This window comes from Hyperolius riggenbachi, chromosome 3 (genome assembly GCF_040937935.1).
Source record: "Hyperolius riggenbachi isolate aHypRig1 chromosome 3, aHypRig1.pri, whole genome shotgun sequence".
NCBI lineage: Eukaryota > Metazoa > Chordata > Amphibia > Anura > Hyperoliidae > Hyperolius > Hyperolius riggenbachi.
In genome coordinates this window covers 264,165,162-264,178,174 of record NC_090648.1, presented here as the reverse complement: position 1 = coordinate 264,178,174, position 13,013 = coordinate 264,165,162, and the positions used below count along the sequence as shown (strand labels likewise).

Here is a 13,013-nt window from a genome sequence, read left to right as displayed (position 1 = left end):
TCTAGAGGATACAATGCTGAATACAAGGATTGTACCTGTAGTCAGCATTAGGAACATTGTGTAAAAGCGATACAAATTAACATACAGTAAAGTGTGGAAGACTTAAAGTGGAACTTTACTAAATATAATATAATTAATAAAGTTGCTTATTTTTTACAATATTACCTTACAAACTATTTAGTCAGTGTTTCACCATTGTAAAATCTTTCCTTAGCCTGATTTACATTCTGAGAGTTATCACACATGGCGACATCTTGACTACTGGCAAGTGCATCACTGCCCAATGTTTGTTTACTAGCGGTTCTGATGTCAGTAGAAATAATACCTGGTCCCCCAGAGTGCTCTGCGAGGAGAATACTGCACAGCAAAACAGCCTAGGCTAAACGTCACTGGGAGGGTGGGGTTACATATTAATATACAGAAATATATAAATTTAGAAAGTGCTTCTCACACTGAAACCAGGATAATTAACATAAAGGTGGGTATCCTGAATAATAATTACTGTATTTTTTGGACTATAAGACTCACTTTTTCATCCCGAAAAGTTGGGGAAAAAATTCACTGTGTCTTATAGTCCAAATGCAGGGAGTTCCTGACTTTGCCAATACAAACCTCCAACCCGCTGCAATATCAGGTACTTTCTGTACTGTGCCCATGGACACAGGGGGCCACAAAGGGGCATAGAGGAGGACACAAGCGGGACACAAAGGAGCATAGAGGAGAACACAAGAAGGACAGAGGCGGAACACATAGGGGACAGAGGAGGACACAAGGAGACACAAGAGGTACAAGGGGGCATAATCCACAAGATGCCCTTTTACCATGGATGCACCAGGTTTAGTAATTATATTTTTCCCCTAGTTTTTGTCCTCTAAACCTAGGTGCGTCTTATGGTCAGGAGCATCTTATAGTCTGAAAAATACGGTAAGTACATTCTACTATAAGTCACTGGAGTCCCTCTTTAACCACTTCCCGACTGCCCATAGGAGATGGGAAGTGGCTGTGTCTGTGTGCATGCATGCACGGACCCCCATGCGGGTGCACTCCAATCCTCTTCCCTGCAAAACAGATCATTTTCAAATGTCTGTTTTACACTGAAAAGTGCAAAAACTGGTTTAAATGTCTATTTGGCTGGAAGAAGTTAAGATATGTACACACTTTAGATTTTTTCTTGGACAAAACAATCATTCCTGACCATATCAGCCAAAAAAGTGAAGTGTGTATAGATGTCCACAGATGTTGTCATTGGCCTCCTCTTCAGTGATCCAGTCAGACATACTGGTGACCCCTGACTGCTGTTTTACTTCCTATTTAGTTCCTGGGTGCTGCTCTCTTGCCTTCACATCTTCACGATAGAACAGAACAGAATACACTTCACATCCAGGAACCAAGGAACAAGTGTGTACTGATCTTATTGCTACAGTGCCTCCCCAAACCATCACTAACAGTTGTTTCTGTCAAGAAATATTTAAGTACTATGCACGTATCTTTATAGGTGTATTATGACAAACTGAAAATTGCAGGCCACATCAGAACATTGATGTATAAACGTGGGACAAAACAACTGTGAGGCTTGAACTGAAAAAATAAACCTATGTAAGTCCTGTGAAAAACCCTACACAACCATTGGCTTCCTTATATAGGAGTCCAGGCAACTACTAGCCACATCTTATCCCCTGCAACCATGCGACAGCCTGGGGACGGAAGCTGGCTTATAATAAGGTGCAGCCATAGGTTGTGGTCATGCTCCTGAATGCCCATCTGGTCATTCATACACTTGTACTCCCAAAGTGTGATGTCACTGCCATGGTCCTGACAGTTTCCTGTCTGTAAACCTTGCTGCATCATGGAAGATGTTGAGAGTATATATATATATATATATATATATATATATATATATATATATATATATATATATATATATATATATATATATATACACACACACACACTTTAACCACTTCCCGACCGCCCACTACACAGGGGCGGCGGGGAAGTGGAGCCCTGCAGGACGGCCTCACCCACAGAGGCGGCGGTCCATTTAAGGGCATGGGCGGAGCGATCGCGTCATCCGTGACGCGATCCTCCGCCGGCGCCTGTCACCGCTCGCTCGCCGCAACATCCCGCCGGCTATACGGAAGCGCCGGCGGGATGTTAACCCCGCGATCGCCGCATACAAAGTGTATAATACACTTTGTAATGTTTACAAAGTGTATTATACAGGCTGCCTCCTGCCCTGGTGGTCCCAGTGTCCGAGGGACCACCAGGGCAGGCTGCAGCCACCCTAGTCTGCACCCAAACACACTGATTTCTCCCCCCCCTGCCCCAGATCGCCCACAGCACCCATCAGACCCCCCCCTGCCCACCCCCCAGACCCCTGTTTGCACCCAATCACCCCCCTAATCACCCATCAATCACTCCCTGTCACTATCTGTCAACGCTATTTTTTTTTTTTATCCCCCCCCCCTGCTCCCTGCCCCCTCCTGATCACCCCCCACCCCTCAGATTCTCCCCAGACCCCCCCCCAGACCACCCCCCCCTGTTTACTGTATGCATCTATCCCCCTGATCACCTGTCAATCACCTGTCAATCACCTGTCAATCACCCGTCAATCACCCATCAATCACCCGTCAATCACCCCCTGTCACTGCCACCCATCAATCAGCCCCTAACCTGCCCCTTGCGGGCAATCTGATCACCCACCCACACCAATAGATCGCCCACAGATCCGACATCAGATCACCTCCCAAATCCATTGTTTACATCTATTCTCTCCTCTAAACACCCACTAATTACCCATCAATCACCCATCAATCACCCCCTATCACCACTTGTCACTTTTACCTATCAGATCAGACCCTAATCTGCCCCTTGCGGGCACCCAATCACCCGCCCACACGCTCAGATTGCCCTCTGACCCCCCCTTATCAATTCACCAGTGCATTAATTACATCTGTTCTTCCCTGTAATAACCCACTGATCACCTGTCAATCACCTGCCAATCACCTATCACCCATCAATCACCCCCTGTCACCCCCTGTCACTGCCACCCATCAATCAGCCCCTAACCTGCCCCTTGCGGGCAATCTGATCACCCACCCACACCATTAGATCGCCCGCAAACCCGCCGTCAGATTACCTCCCAAATGTATCGTTTACATCTGTTATCTTCTCTAAACACCCACTAATTACCCATCAATCACCCCCTGTCACTGTTACCTATCAGATCAGACCCTAATCTGCCCCTTGCGGGCACCCAATCACCCGCCCACACGCTCAGATTGCCCTCAGACCCCCCCCCCCCCCCCTTATCAATTCGCCAGTGCATTAATTACATCTGTCCTTCCCTGTAATAACCCACTGATCACCTGTCAATCACCTATCACCCATCAATCACCCCCTGTCACTGCCACCCAACAATCAGCCCCTAACCTGCCCCTTGCGGGCAATCTGATCACCCACCCACACCAATAGATCGCCCGCAGATCCGACATCAGATCACCACCCAAGCGCAGTGTTTCCATCTATTCTCTCCTCTAAACACCCACTAATTACCCATCAATCACCCATCAATCACTCCCTATCACCACCTGTCACTGTTACCTATCAGATCAGACCCTAATCTGCCCCTTGCGGGCACCCAATCGACCGCCTACACGCTCAGATTGCCCTCAGACCCCCCCTTATCAATTCGCCAGTGCAATATTTACATCTGTTCTCCCCTGTAATAACCCACTGATTACCTGTCAATCACCTATCAATCACCCATCAATCACCCCCTGTCACTGCCACCCATCAATCACCCCCTGTCACTGCCACCCATCAATCACCCGCTGTCACTGCCACCCATCAATCAGCCCCTAACCTGCCCCTTGCGGGCAAACTGATCACCCACCCACACCAATAGATCGCCCGCAGATCCGACATCAGATCACCACCCAAGCGCAGTGTTTCCATCTATTCTCTACCCTAAACACCCACTAATTACCCATCAATCACCCCCTGTCACTGCTACCTATCAGATTAGACCCCTATCTGCCCCTAGGGCACTCAATCACCCGCCCACACCCTCAGAATGCCCTCAGACCCCAGCCCTGATCACCTCGCCAGTGCATTGCTTGCATCCATTCCCCCCTCTAATCACACCTTGAGACACCCATCAATCACCTCCTGTCACCCCCTAGCACACCTACCCATCAGATCAGGCCCCAATTTGCCCCGTGTGGGCTCCTGATCACTCGGCCAAACCCTCAGACCCCCTTCCGATCACCTCCCCAGTGCATGGATTGCATCTATTTTCCCCTCTAACCACCCCCTGAGACACCCATCAATCACCTCCTGTCACCCCCCTAGCACTCCTATCCATCAGATCAGGCCCAATACAACCTGTCATCTAAAAGGCCACCCTGCTTATGACCGGTTCCACAAAATTCGCCCCCTCATAGACCACCTGTCATCAAAATTTGCAGATGCTTATACCCCTGAACAGTCATTTTGAGACATTTGGTTTCCAGACTACTCACGGTTTTGGGCCTGTAAAATGCCAGGGCGGTATAGGAACCCCACAAGTGACCCCATTTTAGAAAAAAAAGACACCCCAAGGTATTATGTTAGGTGTATGACGAGTTCATAGAAGATTTAATTTTTTGTCAAAAGTTAGCGGAAATTAATTTTAATTGTTTTTTTTTCACAAAGTGTCATTTTTCACTAACTTGTGACAAAAAATAAAATCTTCTATGAACTCGCCATACACCTAACGGAATACCTTGGGGTGTCTTCTTTCTAAAATGGGGTCACTTGTGGGGTTCCTATACTGCCCTGGCATTTTAGGGGCCCTAAACCGCGAGGAGTAGTCTAGAAAACAAATGCTTCAAAATGACCTGTGAATAGGACGTTGGGCCCCTTAGCGCACCTAGGCTGCAAAAAAGTGTCACACATGTGGTACCGCCGTACTCAGGAAAAGTAGTATAATGTGTTTTGGGGTGTATTTTTACACATACCCATGCTGGGTGGGAGAAATTTCTATGTAAATGGACAATTGTGTGTAAAAAAATCAAACAATTGTCATTTACAGAGATATTTCTCCCACTTAGCATGGGTATGTGTAAAAATACACCCCAAAACGCATTATACTACTTCTCCTGAGTACAGCGGTACCACATGTGTGGCACTTTTTTACACCCTAAGTACGCTAAGGGGCCCAAAGTCCAATGAGTACCTTTAGGATTTCACAGGTCATTTTGCGACATTTGGTTTCAAGACTACTCCTCACGGTTTAGGGCCCCTAAAATGCCAGGGCAGTATAGGAACCCCACAAATGACCCCATTCTAGAAAGAAGACACCCAAAGGTATTCCGTACGGAGTATGGTGAGTTCATAGAAGATTTTATTTTTTGTCACAAGTTAGCGGAAAATGACACTTTGTGAAAAAAAACTATTAAAATCAATTTCCGCTAACTTGTGACAAAAAAATAAAAACTTCTATGAACTCACCATACTCCTAACGGAATACCTTGGGGTGTCTTCTTTCTAAAATGGGGTCATTAGTGGGGTTCCTATACTGCCCTGGCATTTTAGGGGCCCTAAACCGTGAGGAGTAGTCTTGAAACAAAAATGACCTGTGAAATCCTAAAGGTACTCATTGGACTTTGGGCCCCTTAGTGCAGTTAGGGTGCAAAAAAGTGCCACACATGTGGTATCGCCGTACTCGGGAGAAGTAGTACAATGTGTTTTGGGGTGTATTTTTACACATACCCATGCTGGGTGGGAGAAATACCTCTGTAAATGACAATCTTTTGATTTTTTTACACACAATTGTCCATTTACAGAGGTATTTCTCCCACCCAGCATGGGTATGTGTAAAAATACACCCCAAAACACATTGTACTACTTCTCCCGAGTATGGCGATACCACATGTGTGGCACTTTTTTGCACCCTAACTGCGCTAAAGGGCCCAAAGTCCAATGAGTACCTTTAGGATTTCACAGGTCATTTTGAGAAATTTCGTTTCAAGACTACTCCTCACGGTTTAGGGCCCCTAAAATGCCAGGGCAGTATAGGAACCCCACAAATGACCCCATTTTAGAAAGAAGACACCCCAAGGTATTCCGTTAGGAGTATGGTGAGTTCATAGAAGATTTTATTTTTTGTCAAAAGTTAGCGGAAATTGATTTTAATTGTGTTTTTTCACAAAGTGTCATTTTCCGCTAACTTGTGACAAAAAATAAAATCTTCTATGAACTCGCCATACTACTAACGGAATACCTTGGGGTGTCTTCTTTCTAAAATGGGGTCATTTGTGGGGTTCCTATACTGCCCTGGCATTTTAGGGGCCCTAAACCGTGAGGAGTAGTCTTGAAACGAAATTTCTCAAAATGACCTGTGAAATCCTAAAGGTACTCATTGGACTTTGGGCCCTTTAGCGCAGTTAGGGTGCAAAAAAGTGCCACACATGTGGTATCGCCGTACTCAGGAGAAGTAGTATAATGTGTTTTGTGGTGTATTTTTACACATACCCATGCTGAGTGGGAGAAATATCTCTGTAAATGGACAATTGTGTGTAAAAAAAATTAACAAATTGTCATTTACAGAGATATTTCTCCCACCCAGCATGGGTATGTGTAAAAATACACCCCAAAACACATTATACTACTTCTCCTGAGTACGGCAATACCACATGTGTGGCACTTTTTTGCAGCCTAACTGCGCTAAGGGGTCCAAAGTCCAATGAGCACCTTTAGGCTTTACAGGGGTGCTTACAATTTAGCACCCCCCAAAATGTCAGGACAGTAAACACACCCCACAAATGATCCCATTTTGGAAAGTAGACCCTTCAAGGTATTCAGAGAGGGGCATGGTGAGTCCGTGGCAGATTTCATTTTTTTTTTGTCGCAAGTTAGAAGAAATGGAAAGTTTTTTTTTTTTTTTTTTTTCTCACAAAGTGTCATTTTCCGCTTACTTGTGACAAAAAATAATATCTTCTATGAACTCACTATGCCTCTCAGTGAATACTTTGGGATGTCTTCTTTCCAAAATGGGGTCATTTGGGGGGTATTTATACTATCCTGGAATTCTAGCCCCTCATGAAACATGACAGGGGGTCAGAAAAGTCAGAGATGCTTGAAAATGGGAAAATTCACTTTTGGCACCATAGTTTGTAAACGCTATAACTTTTACCCAAACCAATAAATATACACTGAATGGGGTTTTTTTTATCAAAAACATGTTTGTCCACATTTTTCGCGCTGCATGTATACAGAAATTTTACTTTATTTGAAAAATGTCAGCACAGAAAGTTAAAAAAATCATTTTTTTGCCAAAATTCATGTCTTTTTTGATGAATATAATAAAAAGTAAAAATCGCAGGAGCAATCAAATAGCATCAAAAGAAAGCTTTATTAGTGACAAGAAAAGGAGCCAAAATTCATTTAGGTGGTAGGTTGTATGAGCGAGCAATAAACCGTGAAAGCTGCAGTGGTCTGAATGGAAAAAAAGTGGCCGGTCCTTAAGGGGTAGAAAGCCCTAGGTCCTCAAGTGGTTAAACCTGTGACATTCTTAGTGGAAGTGTTTATAGATGCAGTTGGTGAAGTTTTTTCTTTTGCATGTATGCCAGAAGTGTAGATGCTGACCTGCAGGCTCACGGTGGATCAAGCAACATGAATGAATTACATGGCAAGTATAAATCATTTCTTGATCTATCTTCTATTTTTTAACTTCTTGCTTTACTATGTCTTGAATAATTTTTTACCCTACTGGTAAAGTTCCTCATTAAACTGACTCACCGTAAAGTGAAATAAAATATGGTTCTGAACAAGTATCATTTATACAATACAAGAAGAAAGGACAGTTTATCAGAAACAAAAATAAATAGTTCGTTGCTGGTTGAGTTGCATGGGTTATTAACCAAGATGTATTACCTGGATGATTCCAATTAGGAAACTAAGTGTCCCTGAGACCATAACTCTGGCTGCATCTCTCGCCACTGTGTCTATCACTGTCTTGTTCAGCCCAGTTACGTTACTTTTCATGATAAAGTTTTCATCAGGTGCCATGGACAGAACAACTGACCCCACCATCAGGCTGACTACAGGGAAGGGACCTGGTAATAGAAACAGATTGGATCATATATCATAAATGACAAATCATTAAAGTTTACAAACAATGCACGTTCCTATAGTCTCTGTACAAAGTGATTGTTCCTGCATTACAATAATAATATTTGTCACTATGGGCTTGATTCACTAAGAAAAATAGTATGTCTTATCAGAGTTAACACACCTTATCAGAGTTAGCACGCCTCATCAGAGTTAACACGTCTTATAAAAGTTAACACGCCCAATAGGCTGCCTGTCACTTGACAGGAAACTTGACGGGCAGCCTATTGGGCCAATCAAAGTGCGGGGATAATGTCCTTTAAAGTGATTGGACCCCAAGGGGCTCAGGGCAGTACGTGTGGAGCTCTCGTCATTGCCAATTAGCAGGCATAAGTTTGTAGCGCTCACAATGCTACTCGGATAAGGCGTGTTACATCTGATATGCCGTGTTAACTCACTCTGGTAAGACGTGTCAACTCTGATAAGGCATGCTCTTTGTCTTAGTGAATAAAGCCCTATATGTTTACCTCAACGGGTAATGTGATATTAAAGGTATGTAGCCTTGTAGTATACTGTCTATTTATTGTATCTTTTCAGGCTCCTTATCTGGATCCATCTTCTACCCATGGTGGATCCATTATTGATTTATATAGTGCCTTTACACTGTACAATATAATATAATTAGTACATACACTTGAATTTCCAATTAAGGAGACAGTAGTTCACAATCGATTGAAGAATCAGTACACTAAAAAAATGCTTGCAAATATTAATGCACAGTTCTTTCTTAATTTTATTAACTTTAAAACAGACCCTGATTTACTAAATTTAAAGAACAGTGGGCACTGGCTAACAGTGGGCAATTTATATGATCCAGGAAACCTGGACTGGATTTCTTTAAAATTCTTTGCTACTGGGTGGCAGTAGTTTACAACCCACACTTGTAACATATTAGGTCATACTGAGGACTGCTTAGTAAATAAAAGCCATAGAAATAAATCAAATAGTTTATGTGGCATGTGCAAACTTTAATCGCAATTTCACGTGTCTAATGATAAAGGCACTACAGTGGCATAGTGGGCAGTTCAAATCCCAGCCAGGGCACTATCTGCATGGAGTTTGTATGTTCTCACATATCTGCTTAGGTTTCCTCTGGGCACTCCCGTTTTCTCCCACACCCCAAGAACAAACATACGTTAATTGGCTCCCCCCTAAAATTGTCTCTAGACAGCGAATGGACATATGACTATGGTAGGGATTAGATTGTGTGCCCCTCTGAGGGACAGTTAGTGACAAGACTATATACTTTGTACAGCACTGCAGAAAGAGTTGGCACTCTCAATAATAATCAATTCAATTTACCTAAATTTACCTAAAGACATGCACCTAAATAACGGAATTCTCTGACACTCTATTATTACATCTATTATTACAACTTACCAACTGAGATGTGTTTTGATGTTCCCAAGAAGAAGTATGTAAGAATAGGAAAGAAAGACGAGTACAGGCCATATCCGACAGGAACCGAAGCAAGCAATGCAAAAGCCAGACCTAAAAACATATATTATTCATCAGGTTTTTGCTGAGGTAAGTATATTTTCCATATTGATAATGTTGCACAGAATGAAATTTACATACAAGTTGTTGATTAAGCAACGGCTTTATTCTATCCATAGCACTAAAAGCCACTTTATTGTGCTGACCATATCCACATAAAGCCTGGGTAGCACTGGATGGTCTTCTTATATGTCCCTGCAAGATTTACGTTGTCAATTTACTGTTACATTACCACAAATATTTGCATCTATGGAGTGCTAAATGCCTGGAAGACACGTGGATTTATTTTGTACGTAAATGAGGAAAGATCTCACTTGGTGGTTTTCCTAAAGATGGTAAAATCTACTACCAGCTATAGGTGATGTATATACAAAAATGTTTATTCTAAACAGACTATCTTGCTAGGTTGACAATGCAGTGCCGTACTGTGTACGTAATAATATTCAGTATTCGACAGACTTAAACAGTGAATACAATGGGCCAGATGCAATTAACTTTTTCTCCTTGGAGATAATTTTTCATCTTCGATTTAAAATAAGTTTTCAGCACTTTACAATGGAAAAAGTACCAAAAAGTAAGTAAAAAAGTACATTCAAAATTATTTTTGAGTATTTTTTTGCTCACTGGCAGTGTAAAAGGCATTTTATCGACAAGTTTGAAAATATCACCCAGGAGAAAACTCAGGAGAAAAAGTGAATTGCATATGGGCCCTTGTCCAAAAAATTCCCTTTAATCCACCAGCAAGCAAGAAAATACTCAAAATAATTTTGATAGCACTGTTTCACCAACTTTTTGGTATTTTTCAAATTGTACAGTTCTGAAAAGTTATTTTAAAAAGAAGATGATAAAATATCTCCTTGGAGAAAACTCAGGAGAAAAAGTCATTTGCATATGGAACAATTGATCTGTTTTAGAAATCGTTAAACAGGCTTTTGACTTGAGTTTGACTTCTGTTCTAATTCAGCTTGAGATCAGTTCAACTTCATTCCAATTTCAATTATCAGTTTATCTTCATTTTGTTTTCACTTTTTATTTAATGTGGCCTCAATTTCCTATTCAGCAGTATATCTTGAACACCAATTGATGGTGAACTGAACAGAAAATGGATGAAATGAGTCCTATCTATCAGTGCCAGTAATGCCATTAGTGCTCTGGTTTGCTGCAATCTATATATTTATTTTGCTGAATATCAACAGATAATTCCCAATTTACACAACAGCTGTATATACCCAAAAGAATAGGTATAAGTCTCACTTATTAAGAGTTTAACAATGGTCAATGATACAATTGCTTTCTCAGGAATTAGCCTCAAGAAGTGCAACATGAATCAGCAATGTGATATATTGGGACCAGCATATTATTTCAGAAAACACGTGCAGAGTTTGAGAATCCCCTGTATGTATTTTATAGAAGCATCACAGTTAAGAATCTTCTGTAAAAATACCCAATCCAAATCTAAATCCAAAAAGCTTTATTGGCAGGACCAAATACAGTTAGCAGTGCCAAAGCAAAATAAAGCATTAACATAGGGAAAGGGGGGTGGGTGTGTTGGTAATAAGGGAGGGTTATAGGGGGCTGGGGTATATAGTCCATAGGGGTGTGAAGATTGTAAGGGAAAGTATTGGGGGCTGGGATATACTTAACATTGCCTAGTGTCATTTGAAAAGCAAACATATGAACAAAAAGGAATAGACATGTTCAAATATCCACTAAGCTAATTTTATACATACTGCTATGACTAAACTGCATGCAATGCATTCGTTCCATGTAACAAGATCCCTTTCGTGGCTTAGAATTAGATGTTATGTACTATTCTCCTAAATACAAAAAAAAAAAAAAACTGTAAACACACACACAGAGACTCACCTTGCAGTGTGCCGACCAGCCCTGTGCTGACTCCAGAAATGATGTCATTAACAATCCATTCCTTCCACCTATATTGCGGTAACCAGTCCAACACTGGGAAGAGTGACTTGACAAACAAATAAGCCCTTCTGGAGGTACAGCTGTAAGACAAAAACATATATAAGCTAAAATAGTACTGTACATAGCTTTGGCAATATGTTTGCAAACATATAGAAGCTAAAATAGTACTGTACATAGTTATGGCAATATGTTTGCAAACATATAGAAGCTAAAATAGTACTGTACATAGTTATGGCAATATGTTTGCAAGATATAGAAGCTAAAATAGTACTGTACATAGTTATGGCAATGTATTTGCTGCAATTGCAACTAATCAAACTAGTAATGAAAAAGATTACAACAGAAATTTTACATTATTTTAACATTTGTCTAGTCAGGTAAATAAGACCTACTGGTAATAATCGATAGCCTACTCGATTGTGATTGTTCAATATATAGGAAACAAATCTAGTTACAGTATTAAGTAAATTATTTTTTTATACTTCTCAGTCAATTAGCTGTAACAACTCAATACCAGTTCAATTTATCTCTGTAGGTAACATTATTAAATTACAATAATGTCCTGCTGGCTGGAATAGGGTGCATTGATATTCATGACCAAACCTCAACTTCATAAGATTATGAGCAATATGTTTGATGGTCTTCAATATTATTTTAAAATACTTGAAACAAGACTATGTAGTATTCTATGTCAGCTTGGTCACTACATTACTTCCCAGTACTAATTGCACTGTATACAATTGTATCACATCCAAAGTCCAAAGTAACCGTAACAATAACAACCTGCAGTTCTTTTGCAGCCGCTCCTTCATGGTTTTCTTAATAACTTCCTTCTTTTCATTTTCCTGTTGGAAAGTTGGATCGGATAACACTGAGCGTGCCACCAGGTACCCAGGACTGTGCATATCGACGTCCATCCTTCCTGCTGCCACCTGAGGAACACACACACATAGATTTCATATCCGCACAACTGGAAGTGTTCACAACAATGTAATGCATTGTTTCATGATTGTGGAGGTAAAACGAGTTACTACCGTATTGAATATTAACTGCTTTGACGCCTTATTTTGTCTTTTGACACTGTGCAATTGTTTCAGAGCTATGCAGCAAAGCCATGGAGATGTAATTTATGTATATGTAAATAGAAGTATTCCTCTGTAACATAGTCATGCAAGTAAGTCAAAGTGTATACCTGTAAAAGCAGCAGCCCCCAGAATCCTTGAATATAATACTATGGCATCACATTATATAGTCCTTGCAGCCCAAGGGAAGGTCTATTTATGGGAAAACAGAGACTCCCATCACCAGTTTGAGTGAGAACAAACTTGCCATCCAGCACACATATTAACCCTTGTGCTCTAAGAGGAATGTAATGCTTCTGTGCTGCATTCATAGAATTGCTTGTGTGACACCTTATTATCACATCAACTAATTGT

At 41.4% G+C, this 13,013-nt stretch overlaps 1 protein-coding gene across 1 annotated transcript in view; it reads right to left on the bottom strand.

The window, feature by feature from the left end:
- Nucleotides 1–12,784, bottom strand: part of SLC26A4 (solute carrier family 26 member 4) — a 66,535-nt gene extending 53,751 nt beyond the window's left edge. The window contains exons 1-5 of the mRNA XM_068272685.1: nt 12,770–12,784; nt 12,361–12,509; nt 11,518–11,657; nt 9,535–9,645; nt 7,918–8,099 (exon numbers count right to left, since the gene is read on the bottom strand). Of these exons, the coding sequence (XP_068128786.1) occupies nt 7,918–8,099; nt 9,535–9,645; nt 11,518–11,657; nt 12,361–12,494 (567 nt within the window). The 5' untranslated portion in view covers nt 12,495–12,509; nt 12,770–12,784. The remainder of the gene's footprint in view (nt 1–7,917; nt 8,100–9,534; nt 9,646–11,517; nt 11,658–12,360; nt 12,510–12,769) is intronic.
- Between the last annotated feature and the right edge of the window lie 229 nt (nt 12,785–13,013).